A 22,712-nucleotide genomic window follows, 5' to 3' on the forward strand; every position below is an offset into this window, starting at 1 on the left:
AACTGGCAAAGCAGAAGCCAGTCCCCAGAACTCCATCTATTCTTCCACTCAAGCTGCATTGATGAGGTGCACATTCAGCCAGATTCTTGGGTAACAGTGGGGAACAAGGCTGTGGGACTGCATTTTCAACTCTGGAAAACAACATTTGCAAATGGTTGGCAGCATCACCACTCGGTAGAGCTCAGTGGTCCTGGAAGAGTCCTAGGGAGGTTGGTTTTCTGGCCCTCTTGTATTGACAGGTGCTGCCTCAAGCATTCCAAGCTCGTACTCTTCCTAAGGTGAATCAGCACCTGAGTCCTTTGCTGGTGTAGAAGCCTGATCTTAACTTAGAGTCCCAGCTGTATTAGTTATATAAACTCTGTCTGTCTCACACACACACACACACACACACACACACACGGTCCCTGATTCAAGATGGTTAAACTTACAGTTTTTCAACTTTATGATGGGGTTACATCACTTTAAGAAGAGCTTATCGGGATGTAACAAGCTCCTCCACTTATGATGGGATTACAATGAGGCTACGATTTTGATTGAGTGCATGTCACTCTTGCACCATCATAAAGTTGAAAAATCGTAAGTCGAACCATCATAAGTTGGGGACTGCTGTGTTGCCAGCGTTAAATGCATTTTCAACTAATGATGCGTTTATTGAGACGTAACCCCATCATAAGTCAAGGAGCATCTGTATGTCTTTTGTAAAGACAGCGTCTCATTATGTTTCCCAGGCTGGTCTCAAACTCCTGAGCTCAAATGATCTGCCTGCGTCAGCCTCCCAAAGTGCTAGGATTATAGGCATGAGCCACTGTGCCTGGCTTCTTCTTTTCATTTTAAAGAATATATCAGCAGGGATTATTGGACCTGCATGGTTTAAACTAGTGTCTTAGTTCATTTTGTGCTTCTCCAACAAGATATCACAGACTGAGTAATTTATAAGCAACAGTAGCTTATTTGGCTCACAGTTCTGGAGACTGAGAAGATCGTGAGGCTGCATCTGGCAAGGGCCTTCTTGCTGCTTCATAACATAGCAGAAGATATCATGTGGGTGAGAGAGAGCAAGAGTGAGAGAGAGAGCATGTTACACTTTTGTAACAAACACACTGGTGGTAAGGAGCCCACTTCCTCCATGACACCTTAATCCATTCATGAGGGTGGAGCCTCTTAAAGGTCCTGCCTCTCAGAACCGTTGTACTGACCATTGAGTTCGCAGCACATGAACTCTGGGGGATACATTTAAATAATAGCAACGATATATTTACATTTTATGTATGCAGCCTTATGGGGAAAGTACTTTAAAAAATAAATTTGTGTGTGTGTGTGAAAACAGGTTAAGGATCTAATGTTTGAAAAAAAAAAAAAGGAAAAAAAAACTAATACACAAATGAATATTCCAGCCACCAGGCTGGGGAAGGTCAGTGGAAAATCATTCCACGAAAGCATCCATTTTAGTCCAGGCCTGCTTGGTTTGCTGCTAGGCCCTGAGGGGCAGGGGGTGTCACTGCTGTGTGGCTTCTGGCCCGAGATGATGTTTCTAGGCCCTTGCCTCTCAGCATTAACCTGGTGTAGGCTCTGTTCCCAAATGAGCCCGGTGCTGTCCCTCTGGGGAGGACAGTCCAGAGTCCCAGGCATGGCACTGACACCATTCACCTCTCCTTTCCCTTCTGTGTCCCTGAAGTCAGGCAGGACACCAGCAAATGTGCATGGCCTAGCCTTGCTGGTGGCTGGAGCCCATATCTCCACCTCCCATTGTTGGGTAGAGACACAGCAAGGCTTCCCTTTTGGTAGGGGGATGACTGAGTGGGGGCAGTGAGGCTCTTCTTGCTCTGGCAGTTGCTTCCTGTCCCAGTGTAGCATTTCTAGATTCCTGTGTAAGGGGACTCCGGCTAGTACCCTTTTAGAGCCTGTGGAATTGAATGGTACACTTACGTACACAAAACACGGCTTTAGGGAACAGGCCCTTTTGCAACCCCCGAGAAGCACCCTCAGATAGCTGCTCTATGCTTTTGGCATTCACCGAACGCTTTGAGGCTGGCTTCTGATGCAGTGCTGTCATGCCAGACTCCTGTCGACTTTAGTAGGGGTAGCACCATGTTTGAGAGGCCGAAGAAGAGACCCCAGCGCCAGCGAACAAGGCATAGGGCTTATTGAGGGGACTTATATATGGGGCGGTCCAGTGGTGGTAGGCTGGATGGGAGGACCACTACTGGTTGTAAAAAGCATGCAGTTTGTATGGCAATTTTTTTTTTTTTTTTAATGAAGTCTCACTCTGTTGCCCAGGCTGGAGTGCAATGGCACGGTCTCGGTTTATTGCAACCTCCACCTCCCAGGTTCATGCCATTCTCGTGCCTCAGCTTCCCGAGTAGGTGGGACTACAGGCGCCCGCCACCACGCCCGGCTAATTTTTTGTATTTTTAGTAGAGACATAGCATTTTAATTTAGCATCCTCCTTCCTAACTACCACCACCTGGCAACCTTCATTTAAAGTAGAACAAAGGGCCTTGATCTCCTGTATGGCCTGCATCCCATGGAATGGCTTACGGGTTCTGATGTTCCTTATAGATAAGGAATGGATCTCCAGGTCGGCCACAGTTCCTTAGCTCAGAACTCTGAACACACGTTCTTCTTAGACTGTAGGGTCGTTCTGGGTATGCTTAAGTTAAGTGATTGCTGTCAGGCACATCTGCCATACAACTGTGGGGGTGCCTAGGTCTAGTGCCTGTCCCTAGGGCTTGCTATTGTGAAGAAGAGTGTATTAGTCCATTCTCACACAACTATAAAGAAATATCTGAAACTGGATAATTTGTAAAGAAAAGTGGTTTAATTGGCTCATAGTTCTGCAGGCTGGGTCTTTCCCAGGTTGAAGGGCCCAGAATATGGGAGCCAAGGGACCAGCATTTTTAGCGAGCTCTCCAGATGAGGGAAAGCATGATGCTGGCATCTACTTGGGGAGGCCTCAGGAAACTTACAATCATGTGGCAGGCAGATCTTAACCTGGCTGGAGCAGGAGGAAGAGAGGTGTGGGGAGGAGGCGCTACACACCTTTAAACAACCAGATCTCACCAGAACTCTGTCCTGAGAGCAGCACCAAAGGGGGAAATCTGCCCCCATGATCCAGTTAACTCCCACCTGGCCCCACCTCCAATGCTGGGAATTACAATTTGATTGTATTGTAATTACAAATTACAATTTGGGCAGGGACACAAATCCAAACCATATCAATGAGTGAGATCAGATAAGCTAGAGAGTGTCCAATACCTTAAAGGAAAGGGTGTTTCCTAGAGTGTGGACCGCAGAACCAGTTACATCAGAATTACTGGGGACTAGGGGGTATGTGTGCTTGTTTACACTTCAGATTCCTGGGCCTATCCCAGGTTAAAAGGCCCAGAATGGGCCAGGGCAGTAGAGTGTTTAGCGAGCTCTCCAGGTGATTGTCATGCATGATGAAGCAGTGTGGCCTGCAGGCAGGCAGCATCAGCATCACCTGGGAGCCATCGGAAATGCAACTTCTTGGGCCCTGCCGCAGAGACACTGATTTAGAGACTCTGGAGGTGGGGCCCAGCAATCTGGGTTTTAACAAGCCCTATAGGCGACTGTTTTTCAGAAGCACCGATTTAACTGGAGAGGGCCCCAGCTGGATGAAATCAGGTGCACAGCTGCAGGTGGATGGTCGCAGTGAGGAAGGAAGGGCGGTATTTGTGCTGCAGCCTGCCCTGAGAGGCAGGACCAGAGGCCAAAAGTTCCCCAGAGACAGGTTTCTAAGAATTGGACCAATCCCTAAGGAGGCCGGCTGCCTGCTGTGTGCAGGAGGTGCTCTCCATTGAGTCCCCGTGTCAAAGGGCTGTGATCAGAAGCAGGCATAGAGCAGGGGACATGCCCCAGCCATCAGAATTGCACCAGCAGTGTGAAGCATGTCCCTTGCCCCATGCAAGGAAAGAAGGAGGAGAGAGGCATTGGTCAGGGTGGAAGGTATGATTCTCATGGATGCCAGAGAGAGAGCGAGCAGATCTGCTGGATTATAGCTCACTGTGTTGCCTCTCTCCTAGAGAGTGGGGGTTGAACAGGCTAGGGAGGGGGACATGAGGGCCTTAGAAGTCCTGCCGAGCCCAGATTTGGCAGCCCTGGGGTGCCAGGAATGACTCCTTCAAGGACAGTCCCTTGTGGTGGCCTCTTTTGAAAAAATGCAGAGGTCAAAGTTACCAGAAGACCGGACCATGAGCAGATTTCTTAATTTTCAAAGAAAAGGAGAAGAATGCTGCTTCTGTGAGTCAGAGGGAGTGTGCTGATCCTGCAGCCTCTAGCCTCCTGGAACATGGATAGCTGGGGGGAAGATTGGTGGGCACTGGGAGCCTGTGTCCACCTGAAGATCACCCCTGGCTATTGGGCTGCGTTTACTTTTCTTCTGGGGGTAATTAGGCAGATAAACAGGCTCTCTTCAGAGTAGATGTGCTAGAACCCTCACTTGGGCACGTGGAGAAATGTGTACTAGGTGGTGGCAGTGAGTTGGGGGAGAGCTGGTTAAATGCCTGCACCCACATGGTGCCTGGTGTTTGATGTTGAACTGGGGAGTTCTGAGTATGACAGTTCTGTAGTGTCCCTCGTTGGTCCTTTCATCGTGGTTACTTGGCAGAACACAAATGCCATGTCTGTTGCGTCCGTGGATGTAAAACAAAGCTGAGAGAGAGGGGGAAGATATTTGATGTTGAGCAGAATCCCAGCAGGTCTCAGCAGACTGGAGCAATGGGCAGAATCCAAGGGAGAAATTTCACAGGAGCCCACAGAAGGTCTCTGTGGCCTGGAAAACCCACATGTACCAGTCCAGGGAGGTAGGGAGTAGCATCCACTGGAGGGAGAGGAAGGTCCTGCCCTGCACTCTTCAGACCATACCTGGGGCCTTTGGTTCTGAAAAGAGAAAGATAAGAGTGGGGTCAGGCCAGGCATGGTGACTCACACCTGTAATCTCAGAACTTTGGGAGGCCGAGGCGGGCGGATCATCTGAGGTTAGGGGTTCAAGACCAGCCTGGCCAACATGGTGAAACCCTGTCTCTACTAAAAATACAAAAATCAGCCTGGCCTGGCATGGTGGCAGGTACCTGTAGTCCCAGCTACTTGGGAGGCTGCGGCAGGAGAATTGCTTGAACCCAGGAGGTGGAGGTCGCAGTGAGCTGAGATCGTGCGGCTGCACTGCAGCCTGGGTGACACAGTGAGACTCTGTCTCAAAAAAAAAAAAAAAAAAAAAAAAAAAAAAAAAGTGGGGAGCAGACTTGAAACTATTTCAGGCAGAGAATGGTAGAGGGAAAAATGAGGCTATTCTTTCTAAGAAGGGAGGACTAGAGGTGTATCTTGGGGAGAGGGGAAGACCCAGGGTTTCAGGACCACAGCTGACAGTGGGGTCGACCTGCCTTGTGGGGCTGTGCAGGGCAGAGCTCCTAGCCAGGAGGCAGATTTTGACTCCTGCTGGGAAATCCCCTAAAAGCCACCCCAGGAATGAACTCCACGAGTACCATCAAGGCTGGCCTGCAGGCCCTCCAGGGTTACCAAGGCTGCCTGGAACTGAATGGACCCTGTGTGTGTTCTTTTAGTCTAGGAAGACCAGCCAGGACTTTGGGGGCCAGAAGGCTAGCCTCAAGTGAGCTCAGAAATCCGCACCTGAATTGGGCCTTTTTAGAAGTTTTTTAATGGGCAATACATGTGTGTGGCGGAAAGGCACGGGAAACAGATCTAAACCGGAAGCCTCATTTTCTAGCCCCAACTTTCCTCTCGAGAGGCAGCTAGTGTTAGCTCGTTTCTTGTGTGTCATTCCAAGGAGGTCCGTGCACGTATGCACACAGGAACCATTTAGTTTGTATGTTTCTGGGTTTTTTATTAGCTTAGTACATTACAGTACTGCACCTTGATTCATAATGGTGATCATTTCATCTTTCCATGTACAGAGCTGGCTAATTCCAGAAATAGCTACAGAGTATCCATTGTTGGATCTCTTGTGGTTTATTTAACCAGCCTCATTGGTGGAGGTTTAGGAGTTGTTGCAGATAGGCTGTAGTAAAGTTCATGTCTGTATGACTTTTCACACAGGTGTGTGTCTAGGAAAGACACTTACAGAAGTAGAGTTGCTGAGTCAAAGGTGTGTCATTTTAAATTTAAAATTTTGACATCTCTGTATTTTATTTATTTATTTATTTTGGAGACAGAGTCTCTTGCTCTGTCGCCCAGGCTGGAGTGCAGTGGCGCAATCTTGGCTCACTGCAACCTCCGCCTCCCAGGTTCCAGCCATTCTGCTGCCTCAGCCTCCCGAGTAACTGGTATTACAGGCACCTGCCACCACGCCCGGCTAATTTTTATATTTTTAGTAGAGACAGGGTTTCACCATGGCCAGGCTGGTCTCAAACTCCAGACCTCAGGTGATCCACCCACCTCAGCCTCCCAAAGTGTTGGGATTACAGGCGTGAGCCGCTGTGCCCGGCTGACATCTGTGTATTTTTAATTGGTGATTTCCTCAGCATATTGCTGAAGGTAAACATCTTCAGCTCCTTTTCTGTAACTGCCAGATCTGTTCACATCATTTGACAGTTTCTCTAGTGGTTGTTGATCTTTTTCTTACTATATTAATAAAACTTTTTTCCTAGGTTTTTTTCTCACTTTTTTTTTTTTTTTTTTTTTTTTAGTTTGTCTCTTATGCTGAAATTTTATTTTCTGCCTTTGGTTCTTGGGGCTACTTCTTTCATTGCATTCTTTGGCCTGGCTGGAATTTACTTGGTGTAAGGAACAGGGTGGTATCCAACTTTTGTTTCTCGGGTTTTTTCCCTGGCCTGGCTGTGGATGGAGCTTTTGGCTTCATTTCTCTGAGAGGAGGCCAGGAGTGGAGAGTGCCTTTGGTGCTCAAAGGTCCTGCCTAGTGGTGTCTCCAGAGAGGAAGGTGACAGAGACACCATCCCGGCTCTTCCTGCTCACCTGTGGGGCAGTTCCTCCTATTAGAAGGTTCCTGGCCCACTGGTTGTTTACATCCCCCAGGTTACCTCCTCACCAGTGAAGTCGGAGGGTTTGGCAGAGTCTGGGCAAGAAGGATCAAGTTGGGGCCGGGACGGGGAGGGCTTTGTACTGACAGCCCACCCAGCCTCAGGGACGTGAGTCACACCCTCTCTGAAGGTGATGCCACCGGGGACCTCATCCACCACGTGCTTAGGGGCTCAGAGAGACCGAAAGCTGTGCAAGGAGTAGGTCCTTGGTCCACACTACAGGGAGCCAATTCCAGCTCTCTCCAAAGCCGTAGGGCTTTGCCTACAGTCACCCCTGGACCCACTGACCCAAACAAATGACTACACCCATAGGGCTGAAAACCAGACCCACCCTATGGGGACTGGTGGTACCTTAAGGAAGTTCTTTGGCTTCCTTAAAAACAGCATGTAGGCCAGGCACGGTGGCTCATGCCTGTAATCCCCGCACTCTGGGAGGCCGAGGCAGGCAGATCACTTGAGGCCAGGAGTTCAGACCAGTCTGACCAACATGGCGAAATTCCATCTCTACTAAAAATAAAAAATTAGCTGGGATAGTTGCGCCCTCCTGTTGGAGGCTGAGGCACAAGAATCCCTTGATCCCAGGAGGCGGAGGTTACAGTGAGCTGAGATCGCACCACTGCACTCCAGCCTGGGTGATAGAGTGAGACCCTGTCTGAAAAATAAAAATAGGCCAGGCATGGTGGCTCATGCCTGTAGTCTTAATACTTTGGGAAGCCAAGGCGGGCAGATCACCTGAGGTCAGGAGTTCGAGACCAGCCTGGCCAACATGGTGAAACCCCGTCTCTACTAAAAATACAAAAATTATCCAGGCATGGTGGCGGGCACCTGTAATCCCAGCTGCTTGGGAGGCTGAGGCAGGGGAATCACTTGAACACAGGAGGCAGAGGTTGCAGTGAGCCGAGATCACACCATTGCACTCAGCCTGGGTTACAGAGTGAGACCCTGTCTCAAAAAAAAAAAAATAAATAATAAAAACTTAAAAAGAACAGCATAGGCTGGGCACGGTGGCTCACACCTGTAATCCCAGCACTTTGGGAGGCCGAGGCTGGCAGATCACAAGGTCAGGAGATCAAGACCATCCTGGCTAACACAGTGAAACCCCATCTCTACTAAATACAAAAAATTAGCCAGGCATGGTGGTGGGCGCCTATAGTCCCAGCTACTCAGGAGGCTGAGGCCGGAGAATGGTGTGAACCCAGGAGGCGGAGCTTGCAGTGAGCCGAGATTGCGCCACTGCAGTCCAGCCTGGGTGACAGAGCAAAACTCCGCCTCAAAAAAAAAAAAAAATTAAATTAAAATACTCAAAAAATAATAAAATAAAAAGAATAGCATATACCAGCCTGGGCAACATAGTAAGACTCTCAAAAAAAAAAAAAAAAAAAAAGATTAGCTGGGTATGGTGGCACATGTCTTTAGGAGGCTGAGGCGGGAGGATTACCTGAGCCCAGGAGGTCAAGGCTGCAGTGAGCCATGATTGTGCCAGTGCACTCCAGCCTGGGTGACAGAGCAAGACCCTGTTTCAAACAAACAAAACCCAACATGCCCAGTTCTTCAAGATAGATATGAAGGGCAACTAGACTCTTATAGTTGGATGGCATGGCCAGAACAGTGGTCTTCAAAGTGGGTTCCCTGGACCAGTAACATCATTTGGGAACTTGTTCAAAATGCAAAAACTGGTTCTACTGTCTCAGAAACTCTTGGTGGTGGAGCCCAGCAATGTGTTTTAACAATCCCATCAGGTGATTCTGATATGCATTGCAGCGTGAGACCCAGTGTGTAAAAAGAAACCACGTACCCGAGACGAGCAGGTGTGATTGTTGAGGGAGGCTGCAGGTTTCCTCACATGCCTGCCTGCCATTGGGTGTCTCTGCAAACTGCAGCAGCAGCTGCTATTAGCAAGAGCAGGCAGGTTGCACAATGTGGCTGGTGTCCCTTCTTGCAATTTAACTGGAATGGCACATTGCCAAGGGATCCATGTTCAGAGGGACTTCATGAGAGCAGGTGTCTCACCTTGCACCTGTCCAGGCCTCTCTTCTTCCCTTACTGACAGATCTCCAAATCACTTATTTCTCTTAGCAGCCTCTGCTGCAGAAGCAGGGTGGTGCTGCCTCATTTGCCCTGGTTCTTCACCCTGCATCAGATGAACCTCCTGAGGGCCCTTTTTGCTTCTAGGAATGATGATTCCATACCTTACCAGGTCCCCTTGCCTGATAAACCAGAGGTTGGAGAATGAAGAGAGACAGGGGCCTCTGACTTCCCCTGTTGCTAGAGGGATGGCAATAAGGACACAGGAAGACAAATAGACAGACTTGGAGCCCTGAGAATGAGGCAGTGCGTCTCTAGCTCTGAGGTGGGAGAACAGACCCAGAGGCACACTGCACCCTTGCCAGCAGAGGCAGGAGCAAAGCTTCAGTGAGAGGGACTTTCAAGGGAACATCCTGGTGGGCAGTGAATCCTGTCACTGTGGGTGGGGCCAGGGGTGTGGCCCTGGCCCAGAAGTCAGGCAGCATGCTGGTGGGTACTGTTTCTAGCTGGAGGCGCCAGCAGGGGGCAGTGAACTGGGCTGCGACAAGCAGGGCAGATACAGCAGCTTTTCCTGGAGGGTCCCAGTTGTGGGGGTGGCTGCCCTCTTGAGAAGCGGGCTCCCACAGGCCAGCAGGGGCTCCCAGGCCGAGCCTGAATGTGCTTTCCTCTTCTCTTCCAGATCTAACCATGAGCTACCCTGGCTATCCCCCGCCCCCAGGCGGCTACCCACCAGCTGCACCAGGTAAGAGGGTCTGGGGTGGGGAGGAGAGTGAATGCTGCCTCTGTACAGTGGCTGGGAGTGGAGAGGGGAGAACAGTAGTTTCCTCCCTCCCCTCCTCCCCTGCCGGCACAGCCCAGCAGGGGAGGAGAGGACAACAGGAGCAGAGGGACAGCCAGTGGGGGCAGGGGCTGGAGAAGAGCATTGAGGCTGAGGCCATGGGAGGCCTGGGTTTGAAACTGGCTCCAGAAAGCTCTGGCCCAGGCCCGGGGCTGGGTGTCTTGCCTTACTCTCTAGTAACAGTAGGCAAATGCTGTCACTTTGAGACTCAGTTTTCTTCTCTGCAAAATTGCTTTAGGGATTTCTCCCTCATTAGGTGGTCCTGGATACTGATGAGATAGGCAGGCAGAGCCTCTGACGTGGTGCCCTCCAAAGCATTGCTAGGTGATGGTTGTCCCTTGCCACCTCTCCTACCCTCTGTTCAAGGTGTATGGGTTTGCAGCAACAAGATCCCCCTTGCCAAGAGAGGAAGTGGAGGCAGATGCTAAGGGTCGAAGGTCACTCATTCCCTGTTTTCTGCAGGAGCTGTGGGTAGTCACATGGAGAAGTCATCTTCTCTGGCCCTGGCCCCTTTTGGTCCTCAAATGAGATTTGGTCCCCACTATGGGAAAGGAAATACGAGGGCTCATGGGACCAAGGGGAGGTCATCTTGAGGGTGCCTGAGCCTCTGCCCCTCGCCCCAGGGGACCCCCAGGCATCATTCATTTCTCTGGAGCTGAGATCCTGTGGTTTGAGCACCACTGACCTGCAGGCCATTTACCTTCCCTCCCATTCAGCAGGTGAAGAACAAACTCAGACCGAGAGGTGGCTCAGCTGCTGTCCCAGAGCACGTTAGGGGCTGAACTGGGCCACTGCCCTCTGAACAAGCCCACCCCAGGTTGGCTGGCACTGGCCTCGGTTCCCTCTTCATAGTAGAAATCCTGCCACTGCCACCTTTGCTAGCACAGCTGAACAGCCTCTGAGTAGCAACAGAGAAGGAGGCAGGAGATTTAGGGAGGGTTCTTCCTAGAGGGTCTGGAGCCCTGGAGATGAAGAGCCGATCCGAAGCTGCCATGGACAGGAAAGCATCTAACAGGCCAGAGATGTCGAATGCCCATCGGGCACCCAGCTGAGCCCTGCAGGCATTAACTCAGTCTTCGTCACAGCAGTCTAGGCATACACTCACTATGAGCCCATTTGTCAGCTGAGTAAACAAGCCTAAGGAGGGTGAAAGCCTTGCCCCAGGGCACATACCGGTCCTGCTGGTTTCAGAGTGGGCTTTTCACCTCTGTTTCTTCCTGTCCTCTTGTGGACTGGTATCTATGTTTACCATGACCCAGCCCCGTCTCCCTCCAGCCTCTTATCCTGCTTCTCCCTGCCTTTTACAGACTTGTAATAGCCAACAGCCAAAGCCCCTCCCGCCAATGCCTTCGCATTACTGAAATCTCAGAGCTCCCTATGGTCACCTCTGACATGGGCTCAGTGTGGTGTCCCACAACAGTCTGTCTTTGTCTGTCCTCCCGCTCCATGATGGTGAACTCGGGAGGGCAGAGCCTGCCCGGGCTTTCCCAACCTCCTTAATACCCCACAGAGGGTCTTGGGAGTGATTGGGGAACTCCACCTTCCTCCCTGAGAAGAGGGGAAGGTGTCCCCTCCTCTGCCAGTGGGCTAGGGGGAGACTTTCCCCCTGGTGTTTTCATGTGGTCTGTGGGGTCCCGAGGCTCGAGGCTCTACTGGGCCTCCCTTCCTGACCACCTGGGAGCTCGCATCTCTGCCTTTCCCCGTGTGGTTGGGGGACTAGTAGGGGCTAAATGGCTTGATGTTGCTTTCAGGTGGTGGTCCCTGGGGAGGTGCTGCCTACCCTCCTCCGCCCAGCATGCCTCCCATTGGGCTGGATAACGTGGCCAGCTATGCGGGACAGTTCAACCAGGACTACCTCTCGGGAATGGTGAGTCCAGCCTTCCTGCTGAGGCAGCCCTGGGGCCACGCCTGCGTGGCCAGAGGAATCAAAGCTGCTGGCCTCTGGGGCTCCAGAATTGTCTGTGTGTGTGTTGCTGTGGTGTGTGGTGTGTTGAGCTGTACCTCAGAACAGGGTTTTCATCAGGCTTCTGCCACCCGCTTTCTGCCCCTGTCTGGGTCTCACTTTTCCCATCTGTAAAATGGGGGGGGGGGGAACAAGATGATCTCACAGGTCCGTTTTAGCCCTGCGGGGTTAGGGTCGGGAGGGTGGTGAGGGTGTGTGCATGAGTGTGCATGCACGTGCTATATATGAGTATCCACATTCATGTACCTGCGTGTGCGTGTGTGTACATATGGAGGGCTCTTGTGGTTAGGCCTGGGTGGGTGTGTGGAGGTGTCTTGGGCAGACATGCTACTTTTTAAATTTGTTGTTTTGCTTTTAAAATAATACATTTTATGACTTGAAAACAAACGTATGCTTAGAGGAAAGTATGCAACCAGTACACACCCTAATTTGTGCCAGGCCCAGTTCTAGGCACTGGGGATATGTGAATAAAACAAACAAAAATCTCGGCCGTGCTGCATTTATCATCGTTGACAAGCAGTAACTTAAGTCAACGATGTGTTGTTATTGAAAGTGTAGGTGCCATGGGAACAAGATGAGCAGGGTAAAGGGGTCAGGAGTGGGGGTGGGGTGATGGAGGGATAATGATTTTAAGTTGGCAGTAAGGTGGGTCTGGCTGAAAAGAGGATGTGTGAGCAAAGACCTGCAGCAGGGGAAGGAAGTGCTCTATGGATGTCTAGGGAATGCCAGTGCCCTGAGGTGCCAGGGGGCCTGAGGTGCTTGGGGACAGGGAGGAGAGGCCAGTGTGGCTAAAGTGGAAAGGCGAGGGGATGAGATGAGAAATGAAGTCTGGGGGTCCAGCTCTTGCAGGGTGTAGGAGGCTATTCATCCTAAGGATTTAGGCTTTTATTCTTGGTGAGTGCAGATTCACCTGAACATGCCTGCCAGAGGTGTCTGTGGGTAGCAGGCTGATGTGATGGCGGTGCCCCCAACCCTGAGTATGGGACCCACATGCCTTCTTGGGCAGTGAGCTGTTAACCTTCACCCAGGTGGTCTGGGATGGGAGGAGCAGCCATGTGGAGAGGGAAGGCATTTCCCCTGCAGAAGAGGGTGAGGATCTCTGGTTTGCATCCAGCCGCACTGTTTACTGGCTGTGTAGCTTTGAGCAAGTAAACTCATTCTGTGGTCTGTGAAATAGGTATAACGGTACTTCATGTTCCACAAGCGGAGACGCTGTGAGGACTGACTTGGCTTAGATATGAAAAAGCGTGGAGGGACAGAGTGCAATGGGGCCCGTTGGCCTCATGCTCTGCTTTGTGTCCTTGCAGGCGGCCAACATGTCTGGGACGTTTGGAGGAGCCAACGTGCCCAACCTGTACCCTGGGGCCCCTGGGGCTGGCTACCCACCAGTGCCCCCTGGGGGGTTCGGGCAGCCCCCCTCTGCCCAGCAGCCTGTTCCTCCCTATGGGATGTATCCACCCCCAGGAGGAAACCCATCCTCCGGGATGCCCTCATATCCGCCATACCCGGGGGCCCCTGTGCCGGGCCAGCCCATGCCACCCCCCGGACAACAGCCCCCAGGGGCCTACCCTGGGCAGCCACCAGTGACCTACCCCGGTCAGCCTCCAGTGCCACTCCCTGGGCAGCAGCAGCAGCCAGTGCCGAGCTACCCAGGATACCCAGGGTCTGGGACCGTCACCCCCGCTGTGCCTCCAACCCAGGTGAGTGTCAGCCCACTGCCTCCCTCGGCCCAGGCCTGGGCCCCAAAGACTGGAGACACATGGTCCAGTAGATGGGGAGACAGGGAAAGGCGCAGGCCTCCAGCTGCAGCTTCTTGTTTTAACAAAGAGTGTCGGCCAGGTACAGTGGCTGGTGCCTGTAATCCCAGCACTTTGGGAAGCTGAGGTGGGCAGATCGCTTGAGCCCAGGAGTTCAAGACCAATCTGGGCAAAATGGTGAAACCCTGTGTCTACTAAAAATAGAAAAAAAATAGCTAGGCATGGTGGTGTGCGCCTGTAGGCCCAGCTACTCAGGAGGCTGAGGTGGGAGGATCATCTGAGCCCAGGAGACAGAGGTTGCAGTGAGCCGGGATCATGCCACTGCACTCCAGCCTAGGCAACAGAGTAAGACCCTGTCTTTAAAACAAACAAACAAACAACAACAACAACAACGAGAAACAGAAAAACAAAGAGCGGCACCTTCTTGCAGACTCCCCACCTCTGGGTTGTGTTGCTTAAGGCCCAAGGGAGCTGCCCTGTTTCTCCCAGTGTGATGAGACACTCCACATGCGAGTTGGGTCAGAACGCTCCTGGCGAGTACTCCTTATTCCTCTGTGTCATTCACTGCCTGGGCTGTGTGTTTTGTAAGAACTGCCCAGGCCACCTGTCTTAAGCCTTTGTGCCCAACAGCATCTCCAGTCCTTGATATGCGCCCCCCACAGACGGGTTTTGGAGGATTCTTAAAATTCCCTTTGGGTAGGGAAAATGTTGGCAGTTCCTCCAGGGTTGATCTTGGCTCATTTTGGAGAACAGTTCATGTTTGCAGAGCCTAGAATTCGTTGTCATGGTTATATGGCCCAACCAGCCAGCACAGGGATATGGTATGTGCTTGATGACTATTTTTGGACAGAGGGTCTCCTTTCCTCCTTCCCTTCCATACGCACATGTTCCCCCACCCCTGTGCCATCCTCCAGCCTCTCTCCCTTATCTTTTCCCTGAGCTGCCCCCATAATTGTGTTATAACCAGTTTGTACCAGCTCCTAGGAAGACAATCCACTGGGAGACAGTATAACCTGGAAAGTTCAAATTTGCTGGGTTGTGCAGCTGTCAGGGTCTGGAGGAAGTCCGGCAGGTTTTAGTCTAGAGAACAGTGCCAGGGAACCAGTGCTAGATCAAGAGGTCGTCAGGCTGCCATGCACAGTTGTGGAGTCTGAATACCTGCATCTGCTGGAGGGTCCACATGGGCTAGCCAGCCCAGTTAGGAGTACCCACGTGTGCTCACATGCTGTGGAGACCAGTCATCTATGAGAGAGGCCACAGCCCCTGCTCCTGAGGCTTGCCCTTCATCGGGAGCCTGAGCCCCAGCCCTGGAGGACCTGGGCACTGGGCAGATTTACAGCGTCAGGTTTCAGCTATAGGTGGGCTCCCAGCCACTGGAGCCAGGAAAAAGCTTCCGTACTAGAACACAAGGCCAGATAACAGTCAAGTTAGGCAGACTTGGCGTAGAGTCCTCTGCATTGTTGACTGTGGGTTCCTTTAGATACTCCAACTCTTAGAGAAAGGGCTGTTCCCAGAGTCTGGGGTGGAGCAGTCTTGAATCTGGGGAAGGTGGCATACGTATCATCTTACCTGTGACTGTTTGTCCGAGTAGTTTGGAAGCCGAGGCACCATCGCTGATGCTCCTGGCTTTGACCCCCTGCGAGATGCCGAGGTCCTGCGGAAGGCCATGAAAGGCTTTGGTAAGAGACCCTGGGTGGCTCAAATCCTACCCCCTGCCTCCTATTCCCCAGGCAGTTTCACAGTGGCTCTGTGGGCTAGGGTAGCTAGGGGACGCAGACCTGGCCCCAGTGGTAATAAAAGAGAAGATGGATGTGGGATTGCGCCTGGCATGCCCAGAACAGTTGAGGCACCCAGGCCAGGGAAGTCTCAGCTGCAGAGCATCTCATAACCCCTGCCCGACCCACTCCTGCTGCCTCTTCCTCCAGGGACGGATGAGCAGGCTATCATTGACTGCCTGGGGAGTCGCTCCAACAAGCAGCGGCAGCAGATCCTCCTTTCCTTCAAGACAGCTTACGGCAAGGCAAGCTGCGGGGTGGGGGCGCGGGACAGCGAGGCGTGTCCTGAGCTCAGCACAGCCCTACTCACCCCTGCTTTTTCTTGGGTGGGTCCGGGTCTCCCGGATGGACAGTAAGGAGCAGGAGGGCATTTCCTTCTGCCCACCCAGCAGGTGACATCGTTGGGAGATGAAGGATGCCAGAGGGTGCCAAGGTTTGCTGAGAGGCTCCAGACATCTAGCCCTGGGTTCTAGCCCTTGCTCTGCCACATCTCACTAAGGTTGTGGCCACATCATTTTCCTTCCCCTGCCCTCTTCATGACCACCCTGGGGGGTTTAGCTGATGTAAGAACTTTGCAGGGAAAGGCTGTGAGCACTGCCCAAGTACGAGGGGCATGTATGAGCGCATTTTGAACTTCTGGGGTTTTGAATCTTAGAAAGGTAAAAATTGGGTAAATATTGATTAGATTCATGTTCTAGCCCAGTGCTTCTCACACTTCAATGTGTCACCGACCCTATGGGCATCTTGGTAAAATGTGGTCTCTGATTCGGGAGGTTTGGGGCAGGCCTGAGAGCAGGCTTTTCTCTCGGGCCCCTGGGGGATGTCCGTGCCGCTGCTCCTCGAATCTGGGATATGGCTCTTAGTAGTCACCTCCTGTGGATTTTTAAAATAGACTTTGTTTGTTTGTTTGTTTGTTTGAATATCCAATCAGGATTTGATCAAAGATCTGAAATCTGAACTGTCAGGAAACTTTGAGAAGACAATCTTGGCTCTGATGAAGACCCCAGTCCTCTTTGACGTATATGAGATAAAGGAAGCCATCAAGGTGTGTGTGTGTGTGTGTGTGTGTGTGTGTGTGTGTGTGTGTGTGTGTGTTTTCATGCATTCATGCATGTGGACACACAGCCCAGAAGGAGGCCTGGACAGTGTGCTGTGTTCTAGCCCACTCATTAGCTGCTGTTATCAGTATGGCTCCCAGGCCTTCCTGGGTTAGAGTCCACATGCTGTAGAAAAGGGAATTCCCTGTGATTTCCCCAAGAGGCGAGTGATGCACCCGTCATCATCAGGGAGCCTTAAGTCTCTCTCTATCTGGTCTCTCTCCATCTTAAAGAAATGGTGGAGCTAGGGTTTGAAGGTGGCAAGTCTGTGGTAAGCAGAGGGGTAGGAGGCCATGGTTGGTATCGTTCCCATTCTTTAGGACTCTGTTACTAGCAAATGACAGAAACACACTTCGGTTTAAGAAGAACAAAGGTGGAGAATCAGTTGTGTGGGTAAAGCCAAGCTGCCTGGCATGGAGAGGGCCAGGCCAGACGTCTCTCTAGTCTCTGCCTCTCCTGAGCGCCTGCTCTTCTGTCCGTTTCTGTGCTTCTCCTGCCATGGCTGCTTCATGCGGGGTTGGGGAGGGGTGCCTGTTGACCACTCTCCGCCTACCTATGAGACCCAGCTCCAGAAGAATCCAGCAGGATCTCCAAACAGGGGCAGGTTCTGACGGGTCCAACTTGGGCTCACTGTTTCCTCCAGTCCTGTGAGTTTTGACTGAGGGGCGGATCCTGTCCATTCTGTGCGGTCCCACAGCTCTGTGTGCACCCCACGGGCAAGGGCAGGCGGCGCAGTCCCGAAGCTCTGTGTGCACCCCGCGGGCGAAGGCAGGCAGCACAGTCCCGAAGCTCTGTGTGCACCCCGCGGGCGAGGGCAGGCAGCACAGTCCCGAAGCTCTGTGTGCACCCCGCGGGCGAGGGCAGGCAGCACAGTCCCGAAGCTCTGTGTGCACCCCGGGGGCGAGGGCAGGCAGCGCAGTCCCGAAGCTCTGTGTGCACCCCGCGGGCGAGGGCAGGCAGCGCAGTCGCGAAGTCCTGTGTGCACCCTGCCGGCTAGGGCAGGCAGCGCAGTCCCGCAGGCCTGTGTGTAACCCAACCATTTACTGTGTGGCCTTGGACCAGCCAGTACCCCTCTCTGATGCTCAGTTTTCTGATCCATGGGAGTGCCCCTTTGTGTGAACCCTACTCATCACCGCTGCCACTGTCAGTGTGCTTGCCCGGGCTGTGGAGAGGAGCTGACTTCCTTAAGCCTGGGAGTAGCTGGAGGGTGTGTCTCTGTGTCAGGGGCCTCTGTTGCTGGGGTTTGGCCCTGGGGTCCAGGCAGCAGCATGGCCCCACTCTCCTTCCCGGGTGCTGGTAAGGCTGCTGGAACAAGCGCATGGTTGGTTGTATTCTCTGCCCCTGCAGGGGGTTGGCACTGATGAAGCCTGCCTGATTGAGATCCTCGCTTCCCGCAGCAATGAGCACATCCGAGAATTAAACAGAGCCTACAAAGCAGGTGACACCACTCCCTCTGCCCTCTGCAGATCCCTGTGCTCTTGGGGCTATGGCCTCACTGTCTCCTAGGGCCTCTTACTCCTTCCTGGCCTTCTTATCAACCTATCTTCTGCCACCCCCAGCACACTGGGCTTTGACCCAACACCCAACCGTTCCTTCTGTGTATACATGGTGCAAATGACTAAAGTAAGGGAGCGCCAGGGGAAACCTGGATGTGGTTTGGGCCAAGGCTGACTAGAGCCCAGGTCAGCCTGGAGGTCGCAGGCTTGTATATCCCTGGAGGGCCATGTGGGCTGTTTGCTCTCTCGAGCCCGAGCCGAGACCTCTAGCCTTATTCTCCCCACTACAGTGTTTTGCAATGGGCAGCTCCATAAACAGAGCTACAGGGTGGACCTTCTTTGCTTCTCCCTTTCAGAATTCAAAAAGACCCTGGAAGAGGCCATTCGAAGCGACACATCAGGGCACTTCCAGCGGCTCCTCATCTCTCTCTCTCAGGTACTTTTCCCATGACAGGGCTCGGGGCCCCCAAGCCATGGAAGTCAAAGAGATGGGATCCCAGCAATGAGGAAAGGGAAAAGAAATGGGGAAGGAGTGGGCTTGACCATACACCTGCTTCCTTTCAGGGAAACCGTGATGAAAGCACAAATGTGGACATGTCCCTCGCCCAGAGAGATGCCCAGGTGAGTGTGATGGCCAAGCCCCTGGACTTCCTAAAGCAGGGTGTACCTCGCTTTCTTGCTTCCTGAGAGAGGTGCCCTAGGGTGGAAAGAACAATAGATAAGCAGTGGGTTGCAGATGCCACGAGTTTCAGTCGTGCTCAACTGCTCAACTGTATGACCTAGAGCAGGTCGTCTGACCTCCTGGGCTTCACCTTCCCCACCTACGGGAAGGAACATGTGAGATAATTAGTATTTCAGCAGTTGATAGATCACGGTTTTGGATGTGGGATTTCGTGCGACTGCGTGCTTTCCCCATGTTTAGTTGCACATACCATTGTTTGCAAAGGGGCAGAATTTGCACTTGCCTATTAGTTTTTTGAGGGTTTGAGCCTAGAAACCAGCTGCCACATTAGTTGAGCAGCCTTAGAATTCTGTCCTTGTCCACCTTGTGAGTTGCAGACAAAAGGGGAAACGTCCAAGCAGTCCAGGCATCTGAGCTACTCTCTAGAAAAGTTTGGGTTTCCCGCTAATGAATTTCAACCGTAGTGTTATGGCAGGGCAGAGCCATGACTTCCTGGTGGGGTAGTTAGCCATACCTCTCTGTCCCCCTTCACTGCCCTTGTCATCCATGGCAGGGCATTCACCAGGAGCTGCCAGTGGTCTAATTATCTCTACCATCTGCAGGTTTCGAATGAGACCCCAAGGAGTGCCCCCTATTTAGGACTGGAGGAGAGCTACTCCTCTGGACTGGTCCTTTTGCTTTCCAGATGAGGAAACTGAGGCTCAAAAAAGTTGAGCACTGTTCCTAACTGAAAGCTAGAGGCAGAGCCCGGACAAGGGCCTATACCCCTGGCTCGGTCCTCCGTGCCCAGTTAGCACCTGCCTCTGCCCTGGTCTCTGCCCTGCTGCTCCTGCAGGGGTCTGCCTTATTCAGTGTCTCTCTGGCTGGTGACATCCATTCCCATTCTGGGAGTCAGAGCTGGACACCCCTGGGGCTCAGGGCTCTGGCTTTTGCTCCAGCGAGAGTTTTGCGTGCCAGTTTTAGCGGGGCAGAAATTGTCTCATGCTCTGCCTTCTCAGTTCAGACCTGCTTTGGCGTCATCTTGACCTGTGGGATCTCAGCCCCTGATTGCTGCTTTCTGCTCTTTTTCAGGGCTGCTACCTGAGGCCTAGCAGGCACGTTAGAGGCCATCTAGTTCAGAGGTTGCAAATTGGCAAATACTTTAGGCTCAAACCTTCAGAAGTTTACCAGGCTCTCCTGGGTGACCTGGGCCTGGGGTCTGGGTGTGGCCTGTGCCGCATGTACATCTTCCTCTCTCTCCAGGAACTGTATGCGGCCGGGGAGAACCGCCTGGGAACAGACGAGTCCAAGTTCAATGCGGTTCTGTGCTCCCGGAGCCGGGCCCACCTGGTGGCAGGTAAGTCAGGCCAGGGTCCCCCTGAGGCCAGTTGGTTGAGGGCAGTCGGGATTGTGGGGAAACAAAGCTATGGGAACACTTGGCAGTTCCTTCCTGCATGGGGCTTTCGCCTCCTCAAAAAAGCCCCCTGGTGGGGATTTAAAAGACACTGTCAGAGGGTTTCCTGAGTTCTGCAAACATCCAGTTCTGGAGGTTCCTCTGGTGTAGAAACTTGGTATCTTTGTACGTGGGAATGTGGAATGTCAAGAGTTGGGAGAGTCCTTTGGGAGCACCCAGTCCAGTGTTTTCCAAAGCCTGGCATAAGAAGCAGTGATAGCAACAATACTGGGTGCCATTCATTTACTCATTCATTCAACAGATGTAAATCGCACTTCCCTATGGGTCAGTCCGTCAGGTGGTGGAGCAAGTTTGGGGCCATGGTCGGGGGGCAGGGCACTGCAGAGTCTGTGTGCCATGGGCTGCACCTTCTCATTTGGAGAGACAGACAGTAAACAACAATGAAATAAAATCTGTATCACATGGTAAATCCTGTAGAGGAAAACAGCAGGAAACGGGTAGGGAGTGATGGTAGGGTCCACCGGGAGGTGCTTAGGCCAATCCCCACTGAGGCCAGGACATTTGATTTAAAAACCTAAAGGAGATGCAGGGCCAGAGGCCTGCCTGGGGCTCCCAGTACGACTGAGAACAGTGAAGGGGGACCATGTGGAGCAGTGGAGTGAGCAAGAGGAGTGGAAGGTGAGGGCAGAGAGGGGAGAGGGCCCTGCTGATGACTTCCCGGAGTTGGGTACTTATCCTGAGCAAAATAGGAAGCCAATGGAGGGCTCCGAGCAGAGAAAGCTATGCAGAATCCCTGGCTGTGGTGCGGAGAATGGAGTGAAGGGTGCAAGGCCAAGCAGCGAAGCCTGTTGGGAGGCTGCTGCAGGGACCCAGGGAAGGAACGGTGGTGGTAGGGGCTTGTGGTGAGGAGGTGTCAGGTTCTGGCCATGTTAGCTGATGAATTGGACACGTGGCGTGTAGGGGAGAGAGGGGTTGAGGATTACACAGGGTTTCTTTAGGGCAAGCAGTGGGAGAATGGCCCTCAACTGAGACAGGGGCAACTGTAGGTGGAGCTGGCTTTAGGTGCCTGCAGGGTGGAGCTGCAGGGAGGCTGCTGGATTGCTGAGTGTGGAGGTCAGAAGAGGTCTGGCCTGGACGTGAAAGGTAAGGGAACTGTGAGTAATCGAAGGTATCCGAGGCTCTGGGACTGCAGGAGGTCCCCTCGGGAGGGAGACTGGGGAGCCCACCTGTGTGAGGAGACTAAGAAGGAGCCACTAGGGAGGTAGGAGGACCCAGAGGAAGGGGGTCCTAGAGGCCAGTGTGAGGTGGCAGGCAAGGACAGAGGATGGTGACCACACTGAGCAACTGGTGGGCTGTGGCCAGGGCTGCTCCAATGGGCAGTGAGGATGAAAACGCAGCAACCGCTCTGTGCTGCACACAACAGGCACTGTGGCTCTCCCCATTAGCAGCTGTGGAAGCAGGCACAAGGTGGTAGGGAAGTGGGGGTGCACAGCTAGTAACAGCTGAGCTGGGATTTGAACCCAGGCCACCCGACCCCAGAGCACACTTTTTAACCTCTGCACTATCCTGTAATGGAGCCTGAGTGAATGCATTTTCATCTTAAATCATTATTTCTTTTAATGAGTACAGAACATGTAAGTAGTGCATCAAGCCCATGGCTTCACAAACATTACTTAGGAGAAAAGAGGAGCTGATTTGAAGAAGATAATTGAGATAGATACAGATAGAGCAGAAATCACGACTTTAATATGCAAATGGAAGCTGAGACTCAGGCTGGGGAAGGAGAGTTTTATGTCCTGGGTCAGAGCTGGATTCAGGACCCAGGTTTCCATCATGCTGCCTGCCTCTGTAGGAGCCAGCCGTCCACTCCCATGGGTGCTTTGCGTGTCCCAGATCGAGCTGGGCTGGCAGGGGTGGGCAGAAAAAGCCAGATTGGCTGGGGCAGGCTGGGCCTCAGCTCCCAGGCAGGCTGAGGAAGACAGATGGATGCATGAATAAAGCCAAGGAATGGCAGAGACTGCAGGTGTGGGGGATTTGAGAAGAGGGGACACTGTGTTGGGGTGCGTGGGAGTGGGCCCTGGAGGGGTATTAAGGTGCGATTTGCTTAAGTAGATTGGCAGTCCTGAGAAAAGGACCACACAGAGAGGGACATCAGGTGGTGTGTGTGACTTGTGACGAAATCTCTGGCTTCCTTGAGCGCTAGGCAGGCCTGGGGACGTGCAGGGTGTGGGAGCAGAGTGGGAGGCGGGGGATTTGGGGGCAGAGGCCACCTCACGTGAGTCCTCTGTTAGTCTGCTCATGCTGCCATGACAAAATACCACAAACTGGGTGGCTTAAGCAACAGACGTTCATTTTGTTGCAGTTCTGAAGGCCGGATGTCCTAGAGTGGGGTGCCGGTTTCTCCGTGGCCTCTTCGTGGCAATCAGTGTGCTCACAGGGTCTTCCCTCTGCATGTGCACGTCCCTGAGTCTCTGTGTGTCCTAATCTCTTCTTCTAAGGAGACCAGGCGGATTGGATTAGGGTACGCCCTAGCAGCATGTTTTAACTTAATTACCTCTTTAAAAATCTTATCTCCAACTACGGTTGTATTCTGAAGTCCTGGGAGTTGGGACTTCCACATATGAACTTTGAGGAGACACATTTCAGTTCATAAAATAAGCCTCTGTCATCCCC

At 52.5% G+C, this 22,712-nt stretch overlaps 1 protein-coding gene across 5 annotated transcripts in view; it reads left to right on the forward strand.

The window, feature by feature from the left end:
- The window catches only part of ANXA11 (annexin A11), a 47,099-nt gene that overhangs the window by 20,306 nt on the left and 4,081 nt on the right, over positions 1–22,712 (forward strand). For all 5 annotated transcript variants that reach the window (XM_015455859.3, XM_065520816.1, XM_065520815.1 and 2 more), the window contains 10 exons: positions 9,718–9,780; positions 11,628–11,743; positions 13,147–13,539; positions 15,188–15,275; positions 15,522–15,616; positions 16,303–16,416; positions 17,816–17,906; positions 18,321–18,400; positions 18,529–18,585; positions 19,889–19,982. In XM_015455859.3, the coding sequence (XP_015311345.2) occupies positions 9,726–9,780; positions 11,628–11,743; positions 13,147–13,539; positions 15,188–15,275; positions 15,522–15,616; positions 16,303–16,416; positions 17,816–17,906; positions 18,321–18,400; positions 18,529–18,585; positions 19,889–19,982 (1,183 nt within the window). In that variant the 5' untranslated portion in view covers positions 9,718–9,725. The remainder of the gene's footprint in view (positions 1–9,717; positions 9,781–11,627; positions 11,744–13,146; positions 13,540–15,187; positions 15,276–15,521; positions 15,617–16,302; positions 16,417–17,815; positions 17,907–18,320; positions 18,401–18,528; positions 18,586–19,888; positions 19,983–22,712) is intronic.

This window comes from Macaca fascicularis, chromosome 9, assembly GCF_037993035.2.
Source record: "Macaca fascicularis isolate 582-1 chromosome 9, T2T-MFA8v1.1".
Lineage (NCBI taxonomy): Eukaryota > Metazoa > Chordata > Mammalia > Primates > Cercopithecidae > Macaca > Macaca fascicularis.